Source organism: Leptonotus elevatus, chromosome 4 (assembly GCF_054856555.1).
Source record: "Leptonotus elevatus isolate MCC_2025b chromosome 4, RoL_Lele_1.0, whole genome shotgun sequence".
Classification (NCBI taxonomy): Eukaryota; Metazoa; Chordata; class Actinopteri; order Syngnathiformes; family Syngnathidae; genus Leptonotus; species Leptonotus elevatus.
In genome coordinates, this window is record NC_141242.1 from 7046723 (window position 1) to 7071155 (window position 24433).

A 24433-nucleotide genomic window follows, 5' to 3' on the forward strand; every position below is an offset into this window, starting at 1 on the left:
TATATGACACAACACACATTCAACTGTTAAAAAACACACACACATTGGCCTATCTTAGGAAAGTAAGTATTTGTAATGTCATTATTTACTAAACCGAAATGCGAAATTATCTTTTGAATACTCAAAGTGGAATGAGTTTTAACATAATGTTCAAGGTAGCTTAATGGGGACGCAAACGGCACCGATTTACAAGTCCTCCAAGTCGAATTACAGATGCGTAACCTCTTATCCACATCACGCGTGCAGATAACTTGTGCATTTTCTTTTTTGTTTGTGTTTGTTGTGTATTTAGGGGCTTCCTCGTTTTTTTTTAACGTGTACGTAAGTCGGAACGCGCTCAAAATGATTGAAGATATCTATTTGAAAACAAAAATGTACATGAAAAAAGTACATGTGCCCAATAGTAACTTTCCGCATGACGACGTATTCGCAGTTGCAAAAACTAGTTCGCTACCTAGAAATGTAGCCGTATATGTCGTTACCAATAAGGCTCCATCCATCCATACTCCTCAGAAGGGTCCTTATTTATAAATCATCATAAAATAGGGTTTGTGAAACAACCATTCGTCAAAGTGTGAGCGTGTGTGTGTGCGTGTGAAGGGGGGGGGGGGGGGGGGTGTACAAAGTGAATGAGTGTGTATTCTCTTGCCAAAGGGCTAATCATCCACACGTCTTTTAATAAAATGATTTATTCACGGAGGATGTAAACAAATACCACATGAACCAGCAATTTAATAGAATATGTGCTTAAGAGAAAGCGATGCGGGCCTATACAGTAACTCGTCTGCAAGTCTTCAAAATTCACGTCGTCCGCAGCAAATAATTGTATTAGTGTTGTCATGGTTTCACTCATTAAAGTGCATGATGTTCAAAAATGAAGTCAGCGACTGGCCTGCGTGATGAGAAGAACACGGCAAATGCATAAATAAATAAAAAACACCAAATCAAAACACCAGACTTAAAGAATAAGCAGAAATAACAACCTCTATCTATTACAACTTAGATACATACATTGTCATTGCACGTTGCCACAAATAATAAATATCAATGGTTTCCGTCGGAATCAAACGAGAGGGTCACATAAATGCTGGGACAGTACCCCCCCCCCCCCCCCCCCTTCCCCAAATAAATATCACAACAACAAATGAGTCTATTCCTCGTAGCGTGGAGTGAAGGTTCCACGGTGAGTGCGTCACGGTGGGAGCAGAGGAGACTTGAAGGTGCACGACCCCGTGCAGTGGCGAGGAGTTAACATCTTGCAGGAGAAATGGTGCAAGGCGTCGTGAGCTTCTGAGAGGAACGACAAGCCAACAATTAAAGGTGGCCGCAAATATTCGGAAACGTGCGTGGATTTTTAAATCAGCGCGTAAAAAAACGTAGGCCTATATATGGTCGGCTATAAACTCAACCAATGCAAGAAAATCGATAATTAGCTTTAGGATTGGGTCCTCGCTTTACGACCGAGTTGTGTTCTTTGCGGTGATGGCAACTTCCCCCAATATTGTACGTAAGTCGGGTACGCGTCGACAAGGCAGTAGCCATAATGGCAATAAATAATTTTATTGTGAATTACTTCAAGGCCACAATAAATAGACAAAAAAACTGCAAACAAATAAAAAAAGAAGTAGATGGTAAAGTGCAGCAAAAGAGATCATTGCTCGCCGTTCGTAACCATATGGACCGTCGTGCACGAATGGAAGACTGGATTATTTTATTTTTCTCACCTCTGACGATGTGCAGCTGCTGGACCATCTCCTCCCTGTAGGACAGTTCCCTTTTCATTTGATCCTGGAAGTTATCTGAAGATGTCGGGGGGGGAAAAAACATGCGCATTTATTCACAGCCCAAAGGGGACGCTGTTTGCAAGAAACAGCTCGAGATAACGTCTCATATTCATGGACGAACGTTCCATCAAACAGCGGCCACGCATTTATTGATTTATTTTTTTACTTATTGAATTGGGGTGGGAGGCATTTTGTATTCTTAGTAAATACATTTTGAAGGATGTTACACTGAGTTTAAAAGATAACAAGTAGAAGAAAAATGGAAACGACACATACTTTCTGCTCCAACTATAACATAAAACCATCTTTAGTAGTGTGCAGAGACGTCATTCACAAATTGCATTAAGTCTCCTACTTAGATCCATTTAAAGGACAGTTGACTTCTGCAGGTGCTGCTGTTTTGGTTAGCAACAGAGTTCGGACATGCTGAGCTAATAACGACTGTGTCCAAACAATTACGAGGAAGGCTCGTTTTAACTGAGTCTATTATATACTTGAAGAAACACGGTAAAGCTTAACCACATTCCACGAGAGGGCGACGAAAGAGTACGTTTTTTTTTAACAATGCATTGTTAACATGTATAGCCTATGGCGCCACAGCTATTTGTGGTTGGATTGGCTCATACATGAGCTACACTTGCAATAAAAAGGGAAGTCAAACAGTTCTGGTTTGATGGAAGTAAATTGCTGTGAAGGTCACGCAGGAACTTCAAGTGAATGGTGCATGTGCATAATGTCGTGTTCAGACATGAATGCTAATGTGTCCATTTTCGCTGCTGCACAAAGGTGAGCCTTTTAAAAAGCTTAACACGCACCGGCAAAAACATCCACGATCAACCAAACAACACGATGCGCCGCTCCTGGGTCACTGCAGGTTTGAGAGGTCTATAGAGGTGATCAAACCCCCCATGGATACAATTGCGCCCCTCTGAGCCACTAATTCCTCAGTCCAAATATACACTCCTAACATTTGAGTACAACGATGTCACTGGAGTTACTCAAGGCTATGAAGCAGATATTGACACCTGCAAATGGTGCTCATGGAAACACTTAATTTTAGTTTGCTATACTGGAAACTGAACAGTTTCAGGACCAATATAAGAACTGCTTCAAAACAACAGACAACAACAACAATAATAATAATAATAATAAATTATCTGAACCCAATAATAATAATAAGCATTAACACAAAATAATAATAATAATAATAATAATAATAATAATAATAATAAATGATCTGAACCGAATAATAACAATAATAAGCATTAACACATAATGATAATAATAATAATAATATTAATAATAATAATAATAATAATAATAATAATAATAATAATAACGTGTTACTGCATCATACTGACAGCAGTTTCTAATATTATGACTCATCCAAAAGAGACCCAAAATATTAAAGTTTTTTTTTTGTATACGCCCAAGTGCCACGTTTTGGTGGCTCACCTTTTAAATGTTGAAATTCACGTTCCAGCTTTTTCCTCAGCTCGACCTGCTCTAATAGTTGCTTCTGTAGTTCCTCTAAAAAGAAACAAAAATACGAAAATTGTTCAGATGAGCTTTAAATTGAGTTTCTGTAAATATTTAAAGAACGTGACAAAAGAAGACACTCTGAGCATAAACATCCATCGAAAACAAAATATTCAATAACTGCAAATTGCAGACTATATAACATAAACATGCTGATTCCTTTCTTGCCTCAAAGCCATGAACACATATTTGAGATAATAAACACAATAAAAGTAGAGCAGGTTATGTTAAATTAATTGAATGAAACGTCAGAAATAGCAATATACCAACTTGCATCCCAATCATAAAAATATGTTTAAAAATATTGATGAATGCTAAAATAAATGCAATAAATGTGGGCTTATTAATTAATATATTATTAAAAATATATACCAATAATATTCCTACCTTTTGCAAGTGTCCTTATGCCTCTTTGTGCGTGCAAAGCTCGTACTGAATCTTCGTCTGGATAAACGCACGCACAAAAACACATTTTAATTAACTGTACCAGGGAGAACAACGTATTTGCATAAATAAAAAAACTAAAATCAAATTCTCTTAATAATTCAAATGATTCTCTCTACTCGTGTACCTTCATCGTGCTCTCGCTGGTTTTCGTCGCTGCTTTGTTCCAGTAAAGATTTGCTTTCCACCTCCTCCACTGTGGAAGACGGCTCCTCTTTGCTTGTGCTCTCGTCTTGTAGGAAAAAAACATGCATTTGAAATGACGATTTGTTACATTTATTTATTATAATTAAACATATCGATTAGGATGATTATCTGACCATGTGTTGTGAGCCCTGCGGGTTGGTAACTTGCAGGTCTAAAATGATAGGGACTCCTTGGTTGCAACTCGCTTCGCTCCTGTGTGTAAACCTGCAATACAAAATAAATAAATAAACGCAATTAATTAAAAGTGTAAAAACATATTGTTTATCCTATTAATTGCAGTAAAAAAAATGTGATTTTGTTTTTTAATTGTGTCACTCACTTGACTAAACGGTGCGGCGGGAGCAATGTGCGCGTCTGCTAACTGTTTGCTCTGCACTTCTCTGTCACAAGACTGCGGGGCCACGCGTGGGCCCACTTTCTGGGACTCCAGCGTGTCTATCTCCAGCGGTGCCCCCTTGCACTCCGACTCGTTCGGGGACACGCTGTCATGGGTGAGCCCCGGGGGGCTTCGAGGACACATCAAGGACAGCGGCCTGCAGGGTTCCTCGTCCTCGGGTGTTTTGCTGGTCTCCACGTCCACGTCCGCCTCGCCGTCGCTGTCCACGCACGGAGACACGGAGCGGTAGCTGGAACTCTCGCTTAAAAAGTCAGGTGATAAGTAGCCGGTTCGGGTGTAGGCTCCTCTGCTGCCGTACAACTTGGCGATGCAGTCCGCGTCCTTCACCACGGGCCGGAAGGCGGACACGTAGTTGGCCTTGCGCGGGGTCAGGGTGGGCCCCTCCAGCGGCCTCCCCTCGTCCCCGGACTTGTCGTCGTCGTTCCGCGTGGACTGGGTGCTGGAGCAGCGCTCGTTGTCGGCCAAGCTGTCTTTGGACGTGTCGGTGGACTCGGAAATGTCCACGTCAACGTGTCTGTGGAGAGGTAGCATCTCGGGGGGAGGTTTGTGCTGGGAGTATGGCGGAAGGGGGAGGGCACCCGCTGCGGGCCAGAAGACTGGGAAGGACGGGTAGGCGCTGTCCTTGGTACCAGACCACAGCACCCCCGGGAGGCCCGCCTTGCTTTGCTCACCCATGAGGCTGTCGTCTTTTTTCGGGCACAGGCCGAACGCCGGGAAGCCGTAGGGGTGCGGGAAGAGCGGCGGCGGGATCTTTTGCAGCATCCCGAAACCTTTACTGGGCACCGGGATGACCGGGTAGCTGCGTGGGCCCACGCTGACCCGGTTGTCCTCACAACTGAGAATCTTGGCGGGTATGTCGGGGGACTGCCGGTGGAGATTCGGACCGTGGGACTTGAGAGGCGAGCCGGAGCCCGACCCGCAACCCGGCAGCGTCCTCTTGCGACTTCCCCCGTTGAACATGGCCTTCACGTCCTCCCACGCGTGTAACACATCCATCTGGTTGTTTTTATCGGTTAATTTGAGATGTCGCCTCCACGAGTTGAAATTAGCCGCGTCCGGCTGCGTGTACTTGGACTCCGGCGTGCGGTGCGAATGGAATATGAATTTATTCGGGGAGAAATACATGTTGCAGTAGGAGCATTTGATGCACTTGGCCCTGGAGCTGTTGTACCTGGCCGGGATGAAGCTGCCGCGGCTGCCCCACGCGCACTCGTGGCACACGTCGAAGGCGAAATTTTCCGGCAGTTTGGGAGGCGAGTGAGCCCCCAGAAAGGACTTGCACAGTCTCTCGGCCTCGCGTTTGGTGATCATGCCGCATCTCCGGGACGAGATGGGCATGGCGCCGGCCCTGCGGAGGATCTCCAGCTGGACGGGGGTGCACTGCACGCAGGTGATGCCCAGCGCCACGCGTCGGTTGTGGATCTCGTTGTAGCTGTAGTTCTTCAACAAGGTGTTGGAGATCTGCGCCAGGCACAGCCTTTCCTGGCAGTCGATCACCAGGGACACGATGGGTATTCCGTACAGCACCGTCTCGCCCACCTGGTTGGGCTTCAGGTTGTTGGAGGACGGGTAGGAAAGTTCTTGCTTGGAGCCCGGCGAGGAGCTGGAGTCGCGGCCCGCTGGAATTGGTTCCATGTCGCGGGTGGAGTGGAAGCTGCGGGATTTGTTGGGGGTACGTTTGTTTTAAATAGTTCTAATGACAAAAAAAGCATGCTTTTTCCTAATTTGACCTGAGTGACATTTTAACTTTAATGTCCTGAAAGTCCAGCGAAAACTCACCTTTCGTGCTGGCGCAGCGCCTCTCTCGTCGCGTATACGTGGTGGAGAGAAAAAGGAGAAGTGTGTCGGATGCTGCCGGGGCGTTTGCTTTAGTGATGGTGGGACTGCGCGCACCGCCTCCCCCTCCCTCGCTACACTTCACTCGCTGCCTCCCTCCCACCGTGGCTGCATGTGCGCGTCTGGTTTAAGTGACACCACAAGTGTGTTAAGCTGCGAGGCGCACGCGCGCGCACGTGCACCTCGAGTTGCAGCAAATATTGGGACAAAATTGTTCAAAAGTGCACACAAGTTATCAGAACTTGAACTATGTTATTATTTACAAAAAAAATAAAATAAGATTACACTATTGTTAATATAGCTTTTTAATTTTGAGATATTATTTATGTAACAAAAACATTAGTTCATTATCAATAGTAACACACACACATAGCATATAGGCTATTAGTGATAGACCAATTATTGGTTGAGCCGATTATATTTTGGCACATATTGGCATCAGCCATTAAAAAAAATCCAACAGCCAAGCGATCAATAAAAAAAAATAAAATAAAAAAAATGGTTATTTCAAAATGTTACTTTCTCTGCTGGCAACTATGCTGGTCAGCAGATGTGTTGAGGATACACTTTTTTAATGTAGTTTTTTTTAAAACTTAAAATCATGATAATAATGAGTGATAAGTGACAGATTGAAATTTCTGTTTTTTTTTTAAACTTTATTTGCTATGCAGGTGTTGAATGTTTCCGTTCAGTTGATATATGATCAGCTCATCAGCAAGCTCTGCTTAAGCCTGATAACGATCCTGCTGATTGGAATCAGCTTGTTTTGGAAGAGGGAAACCTCCAAAACCTGCAGGACACCTATGCTTTAATGTTACTGTTTTTAACCTGCAAGCTCCCTTCACGTTAAAGGTGTCTATTTTCTAAGACTGAAAAACAAAAAAATAGCACATTGCAAATCTGAACAGCTGGTTGATAAACATGTGCTTAAAGGCTTGTAAATGAAGTTAAGTGCTATAGGAGCTTGTATTGGCCTGCTCAAAATTCTGATATCAAAATTGTAATTTTTGTTTTTTTTTTACCGTAAATGAATATCGGCTTAAAATCAAAATAGGCCTATCGGTTATGGCCTTCTCCGTTAATAATCGGTGTCTGTAACGGCCCTGAAAAAAAGATATATTGCAAACAAACAGCATTGTGTCAGGGCCCCCGTCATGTGCAGCGTTCCCACGGAGTCACAGCGTACGTGCGTCACACACGCACACGCCCTGCAGCTGCTCCTAACATCACAAGCTGAAAGAAAGCGTGCAACAAAAAAAAGGCACCGTCCATTTAACAGTCAATTCGATGAAGGTCCGGGTTAATCGTTTACATTTGGTCACCACGATGAGTAATATCGATGAAAAGTATAGCAACAAGACTCGTCGCCACAGGTCCTGCAGCGGGTCCGAGATCTGTGGCAATACGTCTATTAGAGTCTATACGTTAACGCAACAATAATGCAATATATTGACTTGATAAAATGTCCGTTTTATGAATGCCTTTTTTTTTTTACATTTCAATTAAAATGAGCATTTGCTCTAAAAATGTCAAAATTCATCTGACATAGACCAAAAAGGAGGCCATCTTTCAGCTTCTTTCATTATTGATCAGTCAGCGGTACAATGAAGCCATTCACCAAACCTCTTCATTCAATTCCAGCAATCTGCTGGGTTAAAAGTCTTATTGACGCTGGTGAAATGAACTTGAACCCCCCCCCCCCCTCCCCCACACATCCTCCCATTCTTTGTTGGTGAATTCAAAAATTATTACCGTCAGCCTTACAGAAACACACACATACAAGTAGCAGGTGTTGTCATAGCATTCACGCTGGGCAGTGAGATGAGCAAAGTCAGCAAGGTCATTATCTGGTTTGTTCTGCCTTTTTTTTTTTTGTGTGCAAGAGAGAGCAGCTCATTTCAAAGTGTGTCTGCATTAATCACAGTGTTGCATTAAAGTATGATAATCACCTGAACACTCTATTAAAATAAAAGTGGCAGCCCGGGGGAAATCTTACCTTACGCTTTAATTGTTTTGAGGCTTTGATAGGCTTTTTTAATCTAAGATTAATTTATGCATCCTTAAATAACTCTACATATGATTAATAAGCTTGAGACTGAAGCAATTATAACAAGTGGTTGGTCATCACCTCATTAGATTGTGTTAGAAAGATGCAGTTTGTAAGCGCGTGTTTGCCTGAGTGGGTAGCACAAAAATTAACAGTCGACGGCGAGCAGAGATGACAATTAAAGGGCTGTTGGCTAATAATTGTGAACGTGCGCTCTGTCCTGCAGTCACCACTTTATGAGTGATGGATGAGTCATTGTCGTTGACCTTCAGTTGTCGCAGCCACAATCCAAATGTATTCAGTGTTGACCAGGGACGTAGAGGTGGTTTTTTTGTGTGCTATTTCATAGTCTACTACTATCTTATGCATTGATTTGCCAGCTAACAACCAATCAAAAATAATCAGTGGTCACAGACAGATGGGGAAGTCAAACCCCCCCCCCCCCCCCCTCCCCAAATTTCTTGACAATAACATGTTCTATCCAGGCCCACTAGTCTAAACACACTATTCTTGTTAATATTGCATGAGTGGAACGAGTTAAGCAGCAAAATCCCGCAGTTTTAGTCAATACCAGAAGGCGGCCATTTTGCAACTCCCTGTCGAGTAAAAATGACATCACAGTTGCTCAGGTCTCAGGTAACAACCAATCACGCTAAAGCACACATGCACGCACGCACACACTTATCTTTGTATCATCGTGGGGACATCTCATTGACATGATGCATTTCCTAGCCCCTCCCACTAACCCCAACCATCAAAAACGATTGCCTACCTCCATTCCTTACACTAATCTCAACCATAACCCAATTCAAACCTAAACTCTAAAACCAAGTCTTGACCCTCAAAAGAGGTCTGAACTTGTGGGGGACCACCAAAGTGTCCCCATAATAGAAGTTAAACACACACACAGGCCTGTTCACTCAATCCCAACCATACTTGCTTGTTTTTGGTGAAAGTCTGGGTAATTGGCAACCACAAACAAATTATTATAAAAAAAATAAAAATAAATACAATTAGCTCTCTAGCGCCACCTGGTAAATTATGACAAAATAACACTATTAATTCACATTTTTTATTTTCTACCCCGAGTTGAGGTCCCACTGAAGGGATAAATTGGGTAGTCGTGGGAAAAGCACCATAACACATTAAGTGTACGGTGCATAAAAAAACACGAAAAATTTGCATTTATAATAGGAGTCAATGGAGTCAAGTCTTGGTCAAATTAACTCAAGTGCACTATAAAAAATTATATATATATATATATATATATATATATATATATATATATATATATATATATATAGGGGTGTTAAAAAAATGTATTTGTTTCATTTTCATACAAATCTTAGTGTACATGTACAAGTTTATTGATTAGTATTTTCTAAATTTGAGTAAAAAAATCACAATAATTGACTTATAGATTCGTATCGGGATTAATTAATGAATTGTGATACAGATCGAATCACAAGCTACTAGGCAATTCACACCTCTAATATATATATACATATATACCATCCATAATTTCAAAATTTTTATTATATATATATATATATATATATATATATATATATATATATATATATATATATATATATATGACAATAAAAATTTTGAAATGATGGATGGTGTCTTTTGAACTTCAACATGTTGGGCCAATCCGGGTGAAATCCCTAAGTGAATTTTTGATATTCTTTATCTATGAAAATATTAATATTAATCAGCAAAAATAGCCAATGTTTGGCCAAAAAGGGCACAAGGGTTTAAGGTTGACTTAATTTTTTAAGTATTGGACTATGACGTGTTCTTTTGGAAAAGCGCAAGATACAAATCGATCCAAACAGCATTTGCTCATGTCAACAAGAACTGCAAATGGAGATTTTGTGTCTGGATTTTACTCGTAGTAACAGTATCATGTGAAAATGGCAGGGAAGTCACAAGTAAAAAAAAAAAAAAAAAAAAAATATATATATATATATATATATATATATATCTCCCAAGATGTGGGGGTGGCCAGCGAGTGACCAGAGGTGGCCACGGCCACCACTTAGCTCCGCTCCTGGTGTTGATTTGTGTGAGGAGCAACAAAAAACAAGGGCGGCTGCGAGGCCGCCAGAGACTTGCTAAATGTCTGCTAATGTGTAAACAAGACATCACTCCTCTGCTGCTCTCATGTTTGTTTTCTTCCTAAAAGCCCACCCATGGGTCCTGACCCCCCCGTGCCCGCAACCCCCTCTGTTACTAAACGGAATGCTTCTTCTCAGAAAGTGTGCGTCACACGTGTGTGTGTGTGTGTGTGTGTGTGATCAAGAGAATGAGTGTGTGTGATAGTGGCTGAGTGTGTGTGTGTGTGTGTGTGTGTGTGGGGGGGGGGGGGGGGGGGTTCCTCACTGCATCAAATGAGGTTGAGCGAGGGGACCCTTTTGTCACAGAGTGGGACTCATCTGCCAGTGGTGAGCTGTGAGGTCCTGGGGGACAGAGCGGAACAAAGGTGCTAAAAGGCTGTGTGACAATGAGGGGAACCTTCAAGTGTGGGACACAGGCTGCACGGGACAAGCTGTGCCAATCACGCTGCAATTACTGTTTTGTGCGAGGCAGACGCCTCGCGTGGGTTTTGGCGGAGACGCGCAAGGACACGGGATTCAGCGCCTCGCCTTTGTACGGCTGACCTGAACCGCATCATGTCATATAGATGCATACATAACCTGCATGGGCTTAGTCGTCACAATGTGCACAAATGTGCTACGGTGAGCGGGGAAAAACTTGTGGAGCCACATTCAACTTGTGTAAACAATACACAATAACAAATGCTGAGGGCTAATTTGACTGTTTCAATGGAATACATATAGTATATAAAAATACTGTGCTCCAACCTTGATTGACTAACAAATACATTTAAATTATATGGTTTAAAGGAGGGATGTCCGATACCACATTTTTTCCCAGACTGATACCAGTATGAGTACTCAACTCTTGAGTAGTCACGGATTCTGATACCAAGTACCAATAACACTAGAACTTTTGAGACACAAAAAAGGAAGATATTTTTTAATTATATATATATATAGCATTTTCCTTAACATGATTAATATTTTTTGAATGAAATAAAAAAAAATTCTATGATCTTTTTTTCATTTTTCCCATAAAATACACATTTTACATACACACAATACAATGAATTTACATAAATAAACATACAAAAAAAACCCTAATAATCCAGTAGCCAGAAAAAGCCCCAATCATCTGTCAGACAGCTAAATGACTGTCGATATCAGCCACCGTCGTGGCCTGATATCGACACCTGGTATCGGTACTCGCCTATCCTTAGTTTGAAGTGTTGCATATTTGCAGCTCTTGTTGAAAAACGGTCCACCTCAAACAAGAAAGTATGTGCCATTTTTGAATGATTTCCTATCAAGAAATCTGATGTAATAAGGGGACTCAAAATTTGACAAGTGTGTATTCAAGATTAAAAAATTTGTCTTTACAAATGATACAACTTAAAGGTGATGATGATGGATAAGAGCCATTAAAGATCTTTATAAAATAAGTGACGTGGATATTCAAGAGTTAAAAATCAGTCTTCACAAATAATACATCAAAAAAAATTATGCAACGGTCACAGACTACAATAAACACATATGAAGTCTAATAAGATCAATTATAGAGTAAATTAATAAGCTGAATTCTGAATAATAAATACATTGTGAAATAACATCTCCCTGACGGTGTCACTGAAAAGAGAGCATCACAGAATTGTCTTTGTAAAGATGAAGCTGCAAATGTTTTGCATAGAATGGTATTCAAATGCGCAGATGTGCCTGACGTTCTTACCAGGAGGGGTTGCAGTACATTTAGAAAGTAACATCTGTCTCAGGTTGAAGGTGAAATATTCATGGCCAGGACCAAGATCGCGTTCTTTGGAGCCTAAAAGAGACAAAACACACAGAAATAATTTTTTGGATGATTGAAAAATTCTGGTAGGTAACCCGGTGGGTAGGAGGTGATGTCTGGTCGGTGCTGGATTTCACTTTTCTTTTTCTTTTCTTTGATCCTTCCTCGGGTCTCCTGACAACCTCACGACTCTAGCTGGATTCTGAAGTATTCGGTTTAGGTGAACGGTATGGGATTTTTAATGGGTTTTAGGTGAATTCATGAGTACACACACCCCCGCACATGCACATACAACAAAAAAATATATAGTTTTTTTTTTTTAGGTAAAAGGAAAGTACCAAAAATTCTGTGGAAAAAAAATAAAACAAACGCAGAAAAGGTTTGTGCATGGTCACCGGATGAGCAGAATAAACAAAGACAGAGGAATTTGTCTCTATCCAAGCCCGGGCACTGTAATGAGGAGTCAAGTGAGAATGGGAATTATCGTAATGATAACAAAGGTCTGTGCGCCATATAGCTCGGGGCTGTATTGTAGGGCATTACCATAAAGATGTGATGTGCTTGTATTGCAGGGGTTTTTTGAGAGAGAGCAGCCCAAAGAGATAATAACTATTAGTAGACGACGGTGCTTTGTGGGATTCCAGCTGTGGAGCCCAAATTTCCATACAGATAGAATGGCTCTGGGTGGATGATATGCATACATGAAGGGGAGGAAGAAGGCGGGGGGGGGGGGGCTGAAGTGTGCGGCGCCATGTCTGGGCACTCGACCACTCAGACGGGGTCTGGAGGTGGCGAGTCTCAATGAGTTCTTGGTGTCCCCCCCGTTGGATTTGAAGGTGAAGAAATGGATTCTGCTTTGAACACTCTGCAAGTCCCTGGAGGGAAACTCACCAGAGAACTGAACTAACTTGCTGTCACGTCACCCGGGAGAGATAAAGACATGCTTGGCTCAACAGAGCTGAAATGTGACGGTTTCAGAGATGAGAGGATTCTTCCTGATTTCAGTGCTGTGATAAATTAAATACGTTAAGTGTATTTTAAAATGCTCTCAGTTGCTTACATATCTAATAATATCACAAGGGTCAGCTTGGATTTGATCATGAACGTATACTGTAAATACTTGAAAAACCTAATCAAGTTTTTTCACTCAGAAAGAAAAAGTAAATTTTAGAAGGAGAGTTTTGAGTACATTTGACCAGTTTGATTTCTAAAAATATCTACTCCAGGGTTGAGGAACAAATCCACCACAGCCACTCTATCACCTGAGCCATGCCGCAGCTGCTGAGTGTTAGTATATTGATGGTGTCCAGCGGAATCCTTGTACCTCCAAGACTCCCATTTTTGGTCTCCTTTTGGACACAACAGCAATGCAGTATAGTGGCAAACAGCAAGAGTGGCATGGCTCGGGTGATAGAGTAACTGTCTCCCAAGTTCATTCCTCAACGCTTAAGGAACTTAATTCATTTGCTCCCAAAATAGTATAAAACGTGCTGTTTTAAATATTGCCACGCTCCCAAAAACGTATTTATAAATTTTCTATGTTGTTGTTTTTTATGCCAGAGCAGAAGGCTTACATGCAGCCTCTGACCTCGCTTAATGCAATAGTAGTTATAAGAAAAAACGTCCAGCAGATAGCAGCAGAGGATAAGAGATCAACCAGGGCCATGTTGCAAAAAAAGCTCTTTTTGATAGTGTTTTGAACAGCTTTGTGAATAACAATGAAACTTAGCTATATTCTAATGCTAATTTCTGCAAAATGTAAACTGATACAAATGTACTTTTTTCCTGATGAAAGAAGAGACAACAAAACAGCCATGAGCGAAGGGGGTTGCTTCAGTGAAAATTGCTGGTAGTGAATGAGTTAAAAAAAATAGAAAAAAATAAACTGGTCAAATGTACTCAAAACAGGTTTTGAACAGGTTTGTGAATAATAATGAAACTTAGCTATATTCTAATGCTAATTGCTGCAAAACGGAAACTGATACAAATGTACTTTTTTCCTGATGAAAGAAGAGACTAATGTTTGTTTTGGTATGTTCCATGCTTTTACAGCCATAGAACACACTATTCCGTCAACAATAATCAGTCAAAATGCAGCAAAACAGCCAGGAGCGAAGGGGGTTGCTTCAGTGAAAATGGCTGGGAGTGAATGAGTTAAAAAATAAATAAACTGGTCAAATGTACTCAAAACTTACTGTACTAAAATTGACTGGAAAAAAACGTTACTAGGTATTTTCAAGTAAATATTACTCTCTCATGACCCAGAAAGGATGTGATGATATATTCAGGGCTAGGAAGACAAGACAGGTGTGACGACTTACCCATGAGAGAAGGTTAGGTTAATTATAGCAAGGGGTGGTGCAATCATCTGCCCTTCATTAAAATAAAATCCATCTGCAAAGTAAGCGGCAATGTTTGTGTCAACAAACTCGGCCTCAGGCTTTAAACAGACGAGAGGGAAGACGTCCAGCTCCAGACATGTTGTGTGCATTTATGTAAGGCGTAAAGCTAACACGGCGGAGACAAAGATAGTGAGAGCGGGGAGCGTGAGGACACCAATCACCCTGTAATTATCCCCCCGATGTGCAAACTGCCCAACTGGCTGTCCTTGATAGATTCTCCTGACCCATTAACACAACACGGACCACGGTGGGCCGGAGGGAGGACGACAGAAGACGACTCCGCCGCGGATCAGCCCGAGCAAGACCAAACATCTGGGGAGGGGGGGGGGGGGGGGGGGGAGTCCGCTGTGAAATTAAAGAACTGAGAAAGTGAGCCAATCCTGTTACAGCGCCTCCATTAATAGCCTGGCAGCTTCACATGTGAGGTGATGCGCCATTCAATTTCATTTGGTATTAAAGAAACACCCCTTGGCATCTCTCTCTCTGGCTCTTGCACTCGTTTTTCCTCAGCCTTTCAAGACGCTCTCTTACCTCAGAGTGATGTATTAAGCCATTTAAATTAACAATGGAATGACTTATTCTAATACACGGCCGCGTCGCTTCCTCGGATGCTTTCCGGAATGGGACTTGAGCTTAGCGTGCGACAACCTGAGGCTGGGCAGCGAGGCATGCAGTCAGCCCAAACATGGCATGCATTCGTATAAGGTCATTACAATGGAGAGAGGCGCAAATAACATGGCTGAGGCCTATTAGTGGACAGCTATACAAAGTGCAAACTGCATGAGTTCGATACATGCTATTATATTAGGGAACCAGCAAATATTATATATTGATGCTCAATAAACAACACTTTATGGGTCAATTTGACCCAACTTTCCGGGTTGTTTTATACAAAATGACCCAATTTTTGGACCCAAGAAAAGGATCTGACCAATATTTTATTAATAATATTCAAAGTTGGGTCAAATCAACTTAAGTAGAGGATTGCTCCATTTTTGACCCAACTGTTTTTAGAGTGAACAAACACAAATCAGAACACGACCAGGGACATACAGTTAGGGCAGGCAGGAGAGACAGAACCCCGCGGAGTTATGGGAAAAAATTAGGGGTGTGCATTTTTCCATAAAAGACAATTCAATACGGTTTTCTAAAAACAGTTGGGTCAAAAATAACCCATCTATGGGTCAAAAATGGACCGATCCTCTATTTGGTCCGATTTGACCCAACTTTGAGTCAAGAAATGGGTCTTTCAGCATAAAATAACTCATAAATAATGGTCAGGTCCTTTACTTGGGTCAAAAAATTGGATCATTTTGTATAAAGCAACCCAGAAAGTTGGGTCAAAATGACCCATAAAGATTTTTTGATCCACAATTGGGTTACTTTTGACCCAACTGTGTTTAGAGTGTAGGGCGTGAAACGATTCAATAAGACGGTTCGATTTGAAAGTGGAACGATTTGATTCAAAAGCCAGAACCTCGTCCAGACTTTAGCTGAGCTAAGTTTTTTTCTTGCAAATCTTCGAGTTTGTTTCTAGTAAATGTACCATTTTTTTTCTTTCGCAAATTTGCTACTTTATAATTTGCCAGTTTATTTCTCGTAAATTCACAAGGGTTTTTTTTTTGAGTAAATTTGCCTCTTTGTTATGTCTCAAATTTGCGAGTTTATTTCTCGTAAATTTACGAGTTTCTCTCTCGCAAATTTGCCACTTTATAATATCACAAATTTGCCAATTTATTCCTCGTAAATGTACAAGTTTTTTCCTCGCAAATTTGCCAATTTAATTCTCGTAAATGTACGAGTTTTTTTTCTTTCAAATTTGCCAATTAATAATGTCGCAAATTTTCCAAATTATTTCTCATAAATTTACGAGTTTTTTTCTCATAAATTTGCCACTTTATAATATCACAAATTTGCCAAATTTCCGAGTTTTTTTTCCTTGCAAATTTATTTCTCGTAAATTTGTGAGTTTTTTTCTCGGAATATTAACGCCCTCTCCGTCCTAAAAAAAACATATATATATATACGTGGCTCTAATACGCCATCCTAATTTTGTCTAGAATGACAACAAGCAAAAAAAATTGGTGCCATATTTTTGTTTGCATGTTTGCATCATAGACAGCGGCAGGAAAAACTTTCCAAGATGTTAAGACAAACCCATAGCATTTAGCACCAAAACCCCAAATCCTGGCAAGTAACAAAAACATACGGCAATGAAAATAATAGCTTTCCGCTTGGCGGAAGTACAAAGTGGCTTTGTTTCGAGCTCTAGGCCTTGTTATGAACTTCAGCAGTGGCTTGTAAATCTCATATTAGTGCCCCTCGTGCGCTCTGTGTGTGATGCAGAGCGCTAAATCATTCACACGGAGGCCTTGGTCAGCTGAATACAAATGAGGATACAGTGGGTGCTCCGTCAGTCCCTCAGGGGGTGTACAGGAATAGATGTGAGAAAAGCACAGTTTGATTGATGCGGCTACACTCTGAGTAATGACTGGTTCAGAGGTCAAACTACTTCAGCGGCGTGCATTATATCATTAATTACAGACATCAATAAACAATAGGACACAGCACATATGTTTTAAGAGTGTCTATCCAGCTGCATCATTTCACAATTAGTCACCGCTATGCCTCAGATTGAAGCATATAAGAAAGAAAAAAGAAAAGAAAAGGAGGCGACAGTCTGCTCCGGAGTGCTGTTGATCGCATCAGGATATCGCTCTTGAAAACTGTGGCGTAGTAATTACACGTGATAATAGCAGCACATTTGGATTTCACAGTTACATATGCAATTAAAATATTATTCATTACCTCTTAAATAAAAGCGTGGTTCTCAAATCCCATTAAATTTGGGATAATTGTGTGTGTTTAATTATAAGCGGCGAGGCAGGAGGGAAGTTTGGTATGAAGTGAGGCAGAATGTGCTGTGACCTAGATTGCGGAAAGAGACATTTTGTTTTAAAAGTGACCTTGCAGGGAAACCTCGGCTCAGAATAGCTCAGCTTACTTTTTTTGCAGCGCTCACTTCAGGGCCCGCTTAAATGGAGCCCGGAGCCATGGAGAGCGTTCCAAAATGTCCAACATTTCTACTGCCAAAGTTATTACGCAATTTAATGCGCTGTAAAAAAAACAACCCAAAAGCAATTGTGTAGTGCAAAGCAAATAATCATAATAATACAAATAAAAACAACTACAGATGCTGGCTTTTATTTGATGCGGTAGTACATTTACTGATACAGTTTGGTAAAAAATAATTCTACTCGCAGAAATGAGAACAGAGCCATGTTGGTCATGGTGTTTGGCCATTTAGCGATATTGAATACATTTTTCCCCCCATCAGATTGTGGATGCTTTGCAGTTGTATTCCGACGTATATCCAGAAGGTACAAACAGTCGGTATCTGAAATTGGCCAGTGAATTGAATGCAGTGAATAAACGGTAATGGTTCAACTTTTTTAAAGGGTTAAGCAAACTGTTTTAGCAGGCTTGCTGACCTGAACTATAAATGTGCAATGTCAGCAATTTTTTAAGGGAAGTTACAATAAATGAAAGTCAGTTGAACTAATTCAAATAAAACAAGCTTTTATTTTAGTTTGTTCACATAATAGCAATTTGGGAGCTCTGAAACTCAACTTTAGAAAATGTCATTCCCTTGCCGATGGCGCGCCAATTGCCAAATGCAAGAAAGCAAGACATTTTTCTGTCCCCGACTGCCGTTCAGCCCGTTTGAGGATCTTTACGGTCATCACGCTGGTACAATTTCTGCTCTCTTGGTTTCTCGAAAAAAGAATCTGTTCTTGACAAATCGTGCAGCGGAAGATCTGCTACTGCCGCTAATTATGTACATCACCAACTTCCAGAGCAGGCGCCTCCTGCAAAGCCGAAGAAAAGGGACAGAAAAACTTCTTGCCAGGCAACATTTTGATATGCTTATAAAAATTGCCAAGCTTAAGCTCCTTAATGCTGATATCGTCACATTTATTTCAGTGATACCTGAAACTAAATAGAGAAAAAAACAAAGTGTGTGGTGACTTTTGTGACGAATGACATGCAAGGAACTCAAAGGATATAAGGTGTTTCAAATGTGTTCCTTGTGGTGCTGTGACTATCGAATCATTTTTAGAATTAATTAATTAATTAATTAATTAATCTGTTTCATTTTATGTTTTGCATTACAAAAGCCCTTTTTTCCATTGTTACTGTTTATTGATTGGTGGTTATTCCGTACTTTGTATTCGTATAGTGATAAAAAAAAAAAAAAAGTGGGGGGTGGGGGGTTGATGTTGCACTATGTTACTGGTTCTGTCATTGTTTTCCAAAGTAAAAACAGATGTTTGCAAATGTCTTATTTTGATTAAACACAGAAGATAATCAGTCTACAGAAATCAGTGAACAATTACTGTTGAGAGGATTTGGACAATTTTAAATAAAAAAAAATGGCTCCAAACCATTACTTGATGACTAAAATAATCGATTATTGATTATTTGATCATCGATTACTTGTCGATTAATCAAATCATTTTGACAGCTCTAGTTCCTTTTTAATGATTAATGGATTCTTATTTAATTATATAATTATTTCCAAAATCGGAATCTGTCCTTACAGCAAAACTAGATTTATTAATTTCTACCCATAGTTTTGCAGCTGTCTGCCTGTAAGATATAAGCTGTTGGCCTAGTCTAACCCTCCCCCCCCCCCCAACCCCCCCCGCGGACTCTTTGAAAGCAGCTTGGTTGGGGCCGCTGGTTCCAACCTGCAGGCAGTCGCAGGACAGGCCAAGCGGAGCTGTCTGCCACTCCTGTGCTTCATTAGGAAACAAAATATAAGGTTTCCACTCCATTAGGAATGACTTTAGGAGTGAAAGCACATAAGACGCCGACTCACCTCATCAACAATGCATCGCAATAACGGCGGAGGATGAATGAGTGTAAGCGGAGAGGGAGCGAGCGAATGGCATTAGCTTGTGTACAATGTCTTTACAGCAGAGCGGGAAAGGAGGGGAAAAAAAATCATTAATGCAATAAAATGTGGTCAGATTAATCAAATGCCTCCAACTCTTATGAAAATATTACAGGGGGGAAGAGTTTTCTATTACATCTAATGGTATCTAATCTAACCGTGGCAGTTAGGAGCTTGGGCATCTATTTATTGTGGGGCACAATTTCGGAAGTTTAAAGGGAAGCACTGAAGCATGAGTGCGACATAGCCGACAGGAACACGGGCAGACATCTTTTGCTGCTATTTTCCCTTCTCGTAAAAAGCTTACCATTAAGAGTGCAGGTCAGGGGAGGAAACAGAGAAGAGAGGAAGCACATAATTAGCGTGTCATAATCAAAATGACCCACTCGGACATTTTATGATCAGCCAGGCCAAATCACTGCGCCACCGGTGGCAATCTGTGGGCCATGTTTTAACGCCATTAACATAATGGAAATACAAACAAATGTTAATAGCCCACCTCTTCGCGCACAGACGAGGAGATGAAGGCACAATGTTAATTTCACAGCGCGGTTTCACTAACCTCTGCCGAGGAAAACGCCCCCCCCCCCCCAACTCAATGTAGAGAGAACAAAAAAGAAAGAAAAGTATCCTTGTTTCCTCAAACAATCTGTGAAAAGCATCATTCCCATGCTGCACATCTCCAGTGAGAGTCTCCGTGAAGGATCTCATTTTCAATTAAAATCTCATTTGCTTGCAAGCTGAAGTGAAATCATGTTGTGAATTAGCACATGAATTTACATACTGGGAAGCGTGCCAGTTTGCTCTAATTTACTTGGATTCTTCCAAAAATAAACAAAAAAAAAAAAATAATAAAAAAAAAATATATAAACAATAGGCATTGATGGCGTGAGAGCAATGATGCATACGTGAAATGTAGGCGAGAAAAAACATTTACCAACATCCAGCTGCAATGAACAACTGGATTGTGAACTAGTGAGGGAAAACTACAATTTGTTTCTACTCATGCGGAGAGGAAACAAATGAGTTTCTGCAAAGTTTCAAATAACACAAAACAACAAAAAGGTCACAAAAATGTTTTCAACCTTTGCAGACAAACATTAAGATTGCTGGTGCATCAAAGTAAAACAAAATCTAGGACTTACTGATACACGTTCCTTTCAGAAGTATTGGAACAGTATTTTTTGTTACCCCCCCTCCCTGGAAGAAGAAAATGTTTCGGGCCCCCCCTCAACTCTATATATAAAGTTTTCGTAAGTACACTTCTGACTTTTGCAGAGGAGCTAATACTCTTTATGCACTCTCTGACAGGTTTCCATCCAGCCACTTTTATCCGACTTTACAAGAAATGCGAACATAAACACTGGATGGAAACGCTAGAAATTCAAAAAAGGGCCCAAAATGTGCACACCAAAAAGTTTTTACGCTTGGAAGAATCGAAAAATGGAAAATACCAATTTTGGCTATGGAAACAGGTCGCCAACAAGACCGGATACACGTCGTACATTTTGACTGGATATTACGTCACACGCTACGGTTGATCAAGAATTACAAAAGCAAACTCTTTTTTTCTTCTTCTTCTTTGATATTATTGGTGGGGATCACATCTCTATGGTTTATACTGCCACCTACAGCAGTGGAGTCCCCCCTCAATATTCGCAAAAAAATAACAGATGGAAATGGGCATAAATCGCATTTTCAGTAAATTTGCTTAACATTTTTAAAACAATTAGATGGAAACCTGACTAATGAGAACGACACTGCCACCTTCTGTAGTGGATGTGCAACTACACTTTATTTTTATTTTATTTTATTTTTTTACAATTTTACGGCATCACACCCTATTTTAGAGGGACTGATGTAGACTGAAATCAAGATCTATAAATGGTCCCTGTCTGGCAGAAACCTCTTATGTTCAACTTTTGTCTATTTCATAATTTTTCACAAACCTATAATAAAAGTCAGTCCTCACATTGGTCTGTTATTCTTTTATTTTATTACAAATTGACCAATCTAGTGTTGAAAAAGACTTGTTTTCTTTGAGGAAAGGTAATGTTAAAAAAAAAAAAAAATATATATATATATATACAGTATATGCTTTGTATGTATAAACTTTAAACTTTTCGCATACAGTACTGTTTGCTTCAGGAACTGTGTTCCATATTGGGATGTGGTAGCCATTTTGTGCTTATATGGTGGCCATTTTGTGCTTATATGGTGGCCATTTTGTGCTAGCGGAATCCATGGTAAACAAAAATAAGGCTGTGTAACAATGTAAGAGGGGGGGAAAAGGGAACTACAAGAAAATATTAAACCGTTAAGTCTAGCTAGCGGTATCCTCAGCAAGCTCTCGTACCCGGGAAGAATTTAAGTTAATATTTGCTGAGTGGGACTTGTGCCTCCTTCCACTTGGCTTTATTCGTGTGTTTTCTCTCTGGTCTACAGGTTTACTCTTGCGTATGAGGCGCTTCTACACTGCAGAAGTTTTGGAATTCCACAATTGCTAACGTTTCATTTATTTTGGTGGCTAATTTACAGCAAAAACAAACAAAAAACAAAGATACCTGTGAATGTGTGATGCTCAGAGCCAATGGTGGCACACACAAAAAAAAAGCACGACAAAACGCTATCCTTAATTTCCCCCATTTCTAAAAAAACGTAGTTTGCAAACCAAGGTTCCAACATGAAAAGAAATAAAAGCTTGTACAATTACAGTCTTGTCTAACCTTAGTTGAGGAAGGCCCAGCTTGGACTTTACAGTTTTACACCAGGATTGCACTCAAAACGGTCCCCCAATAAATGATTTGCTCATTTCACAATTAAGGCCTTCTGACAAAGTGCTACAGCCGTTATTGATCCATTCTTTCAATTAAATAACGCTTTGCACTGCCCTCTTTGTAAATATCCAGAGACTCCCTATGCAACATAATAACCCATTCTTTGTGCACTGCTAACATTATCAGTCTGCACGCAAAATTAATTCCCCCGCCATTGCTGAAACAACTATAATTGCAAACTACAGAGAGAAAGAAATTGGAAAGGTTTAATATACATTTCCAGGTGTATTTTCCATTTGTTCGAGTCAATAACATTTTTCATTAACATTTGTAATAAAAAAGCGATGTCCCCTGCTCATTTCCTTTTTAATTCAGAAATGAAATCAGCGACACTTTGCAAAATACCTATGTGGCGCACTTTTTCCATTTAATTTGGTTTAAGGCATCCAAATGAGATTAATGTTGGCTATCAACAATAAAACATTTTAATTTACATATTTATCAGTTGAATGAGCCATGACTCACAATAGGTAAGATCTATTAACATGATTGCATGTTGATACAACACTTCAATATAATAGAAAATTGATATATGGATGGATATGAATACAAACTTTCATAGTGGGTAGCTTCCCATTTTTGATAGTTATCACTTTTATAGACTTGGTATTTGGACGCATGTCTATTAAATGACTGGGTGCGTGGGTCCACGAGGTGTGCTGCTTTTGTGCATCACTAAAGAAATTCAGGGGGATTGTCAGCATGCAAATAGATACATGATTATAATTTTCATAATCTGCTAATTGCTGATAGCATTCTGATTGGGGGCTGAGCACCCTTAACTCATTCACTACCATTGACAGCTATTGGCGTCAAAAATTCATTTGAACTATTTCTATTAGTGTAACATTTTTTCCACTTTGTTAACAAGAGTATGAAAAACTAGATTTTTTTTTATTGTACATTTAGAACAGATATAATTATTAATTAATAATTAAAAATTGTAATCGCTTGACACGATTAAAAAAAAAAGATTATTAAAAATTAGGAGCGTCAGGCGATTATTGTAATTAATTGCATGACTTCACGAGTTAACTCACGATTAATCACACATTTTATATCTGTTCTAAATGTACAATAAAAAATTCTAGGTTTTCATACTCTTATTAACTATCCATCCATCCATTTTCTGTACCGCTTGTCCTCACAAGGGTCGCGGGGTTGCTGGAGCCTATCCCAGCTGGCTTCGGGCAGTAGGCGGGGTACACCCTGTACTGGTTGCCAGCCAATCGCAGGGCACACTCTTATTAACTAAAGTGGAAAAAAATGTTAAACGAATAGAAATAGTTCAAATGAATATTTGACGTCTATAACCGTCAATGGCAGTGAATGAGTTAAAAGTGAGCTGTAAAAACGACCCCAGCCTCCACAGAGGCCAGGAAGAAAGAAGGACGAGATGGCTGCCTCTCTATTCGCCGTCATTGTTATCCCACAGACCTTCCTGCAAGCAAGCCGAAATCAGCGTGTCCTGCCCCTGAGCTGTACCGAGGTTAGCGCTGCGCTCGTCTGTGCTGGAATTATCGCTTGGCCTTACGCCGGCAGCGCACAGATTTAGCTGTGACCCTGAACGCGGCCTCCCCAAGAGCTTGACAAATTTTATCACCACATTTTCCCAACTTTGCTACAAAAGGCAATCTCGGCCCACAAGTAGCTCACGTCTCATCTCAGACATAATGGAAAACAAGACCACAAAGATTCAAAACAATAAATGCTTTTAAATCCAGATAAAAACTATCCAAACGTTCCCCATACCGATGATTAAGGTCTTTCAAAGTATTATTAAAATCATGTTTTTATAAATCTTGTTCTTATACAGTGCAATCTTTTATTAATTTTAGCAAGCTATTTTTTTTTTTTACTTCTTTACTTTGCTTTTAAATCTCTAACTGTTTGTAACTGCTTTTAAATGTACTTTAAATTACAGTATGTGAAGCATATTGAGGGACTTTGTGTATAAGTGCGCTACAAATCAGTAATTTTTAAAATTTTATTTTTACAACCCCTAGGTTAGGAGACAGCCATCTTTACTGTCAAAAGAGCCATTTTAGGGCACATAAATAACCAAAAATCTGTCTGGAGCCTCAAAACGTGA

At 40.3% G+C, this 24433-nt stretch overlaps 1 protein-coding gene and 1 long non-coding RNA gene across 2 annotated transcripts in view; both read right to left on the reverse strand.

Moving 5' to 3' along the window:
- Positions 1–1174: 1174 nt before the first annotated feature.
- Positions 1175–6217, reverse strand: skor1b (SKI family transcriptional corepressor 1b). Its single transcript, XM_086074028.1, has 8 exons — positions 6151–6217; positions 4294–6025; positions 4088–4178; positions 3895–3999; positions 3711–3767; positions 3240–3314; positions 1725–1799; positions 1175–1290 (listed from the first exon to the last, which is right to left on the reverse strand). Exons 2-8 carry the CDS (start codon positions 6004–6006, stop codon positions 1193–1195), a joined length of 2214 nt encoding a protein of 737 aa, XP_085930154.1. The 5' UTR covers positions 6007–6025; positions 6151–6217; the 3' UTR covers positions 1175–1192.
- Positions 6218–11430: 5213 nt separating this feature from the next.
- LOC147175297 (uncharacterized) overlaps positions 11431–24433 on the reverse strand; it is a 28894-nt gene continuing 15891 nt past the window's right edge. Inside the window, exons 2-3 of the long non-coding RNA XR_015094709.1 lie at positions 12086–12178; positions 11431–11985 (exon numbers count right to left, since the gene is read on the reverse strand). This is a non-coding gene — a long non-coding RNA (uncharacterized LOC147175297). The remainder of the gene's footprint in view (positions 11986–12085; positions 12179–24433) is intronic.

Excerpts from the sequence above, each read along its gene's own strand:
- skor1b (XM_086074028.1), bottom strand. The coding sequence starts at position 6,006 with ATGGAACCAATTCCAGCGGGCCGCGACTCCAGCTCCTCGCCGGGCTCC. Across the intron at positions 4,179-4,293 it reads CCGCCGCACCGTTTAGTCAA|GTTTACACACAGGAGCGAAG; the intron begins GTGAGTGACACA and ends TTTGTATTGCAG. Across the intron at positions 3,315-3,710 it reads CATAAGGACACTTGCAAAAG|AGGAACTACAGAAGCAACTA; the intron begins GTAGGAATATTA and ends GTTTCTTTTTAG.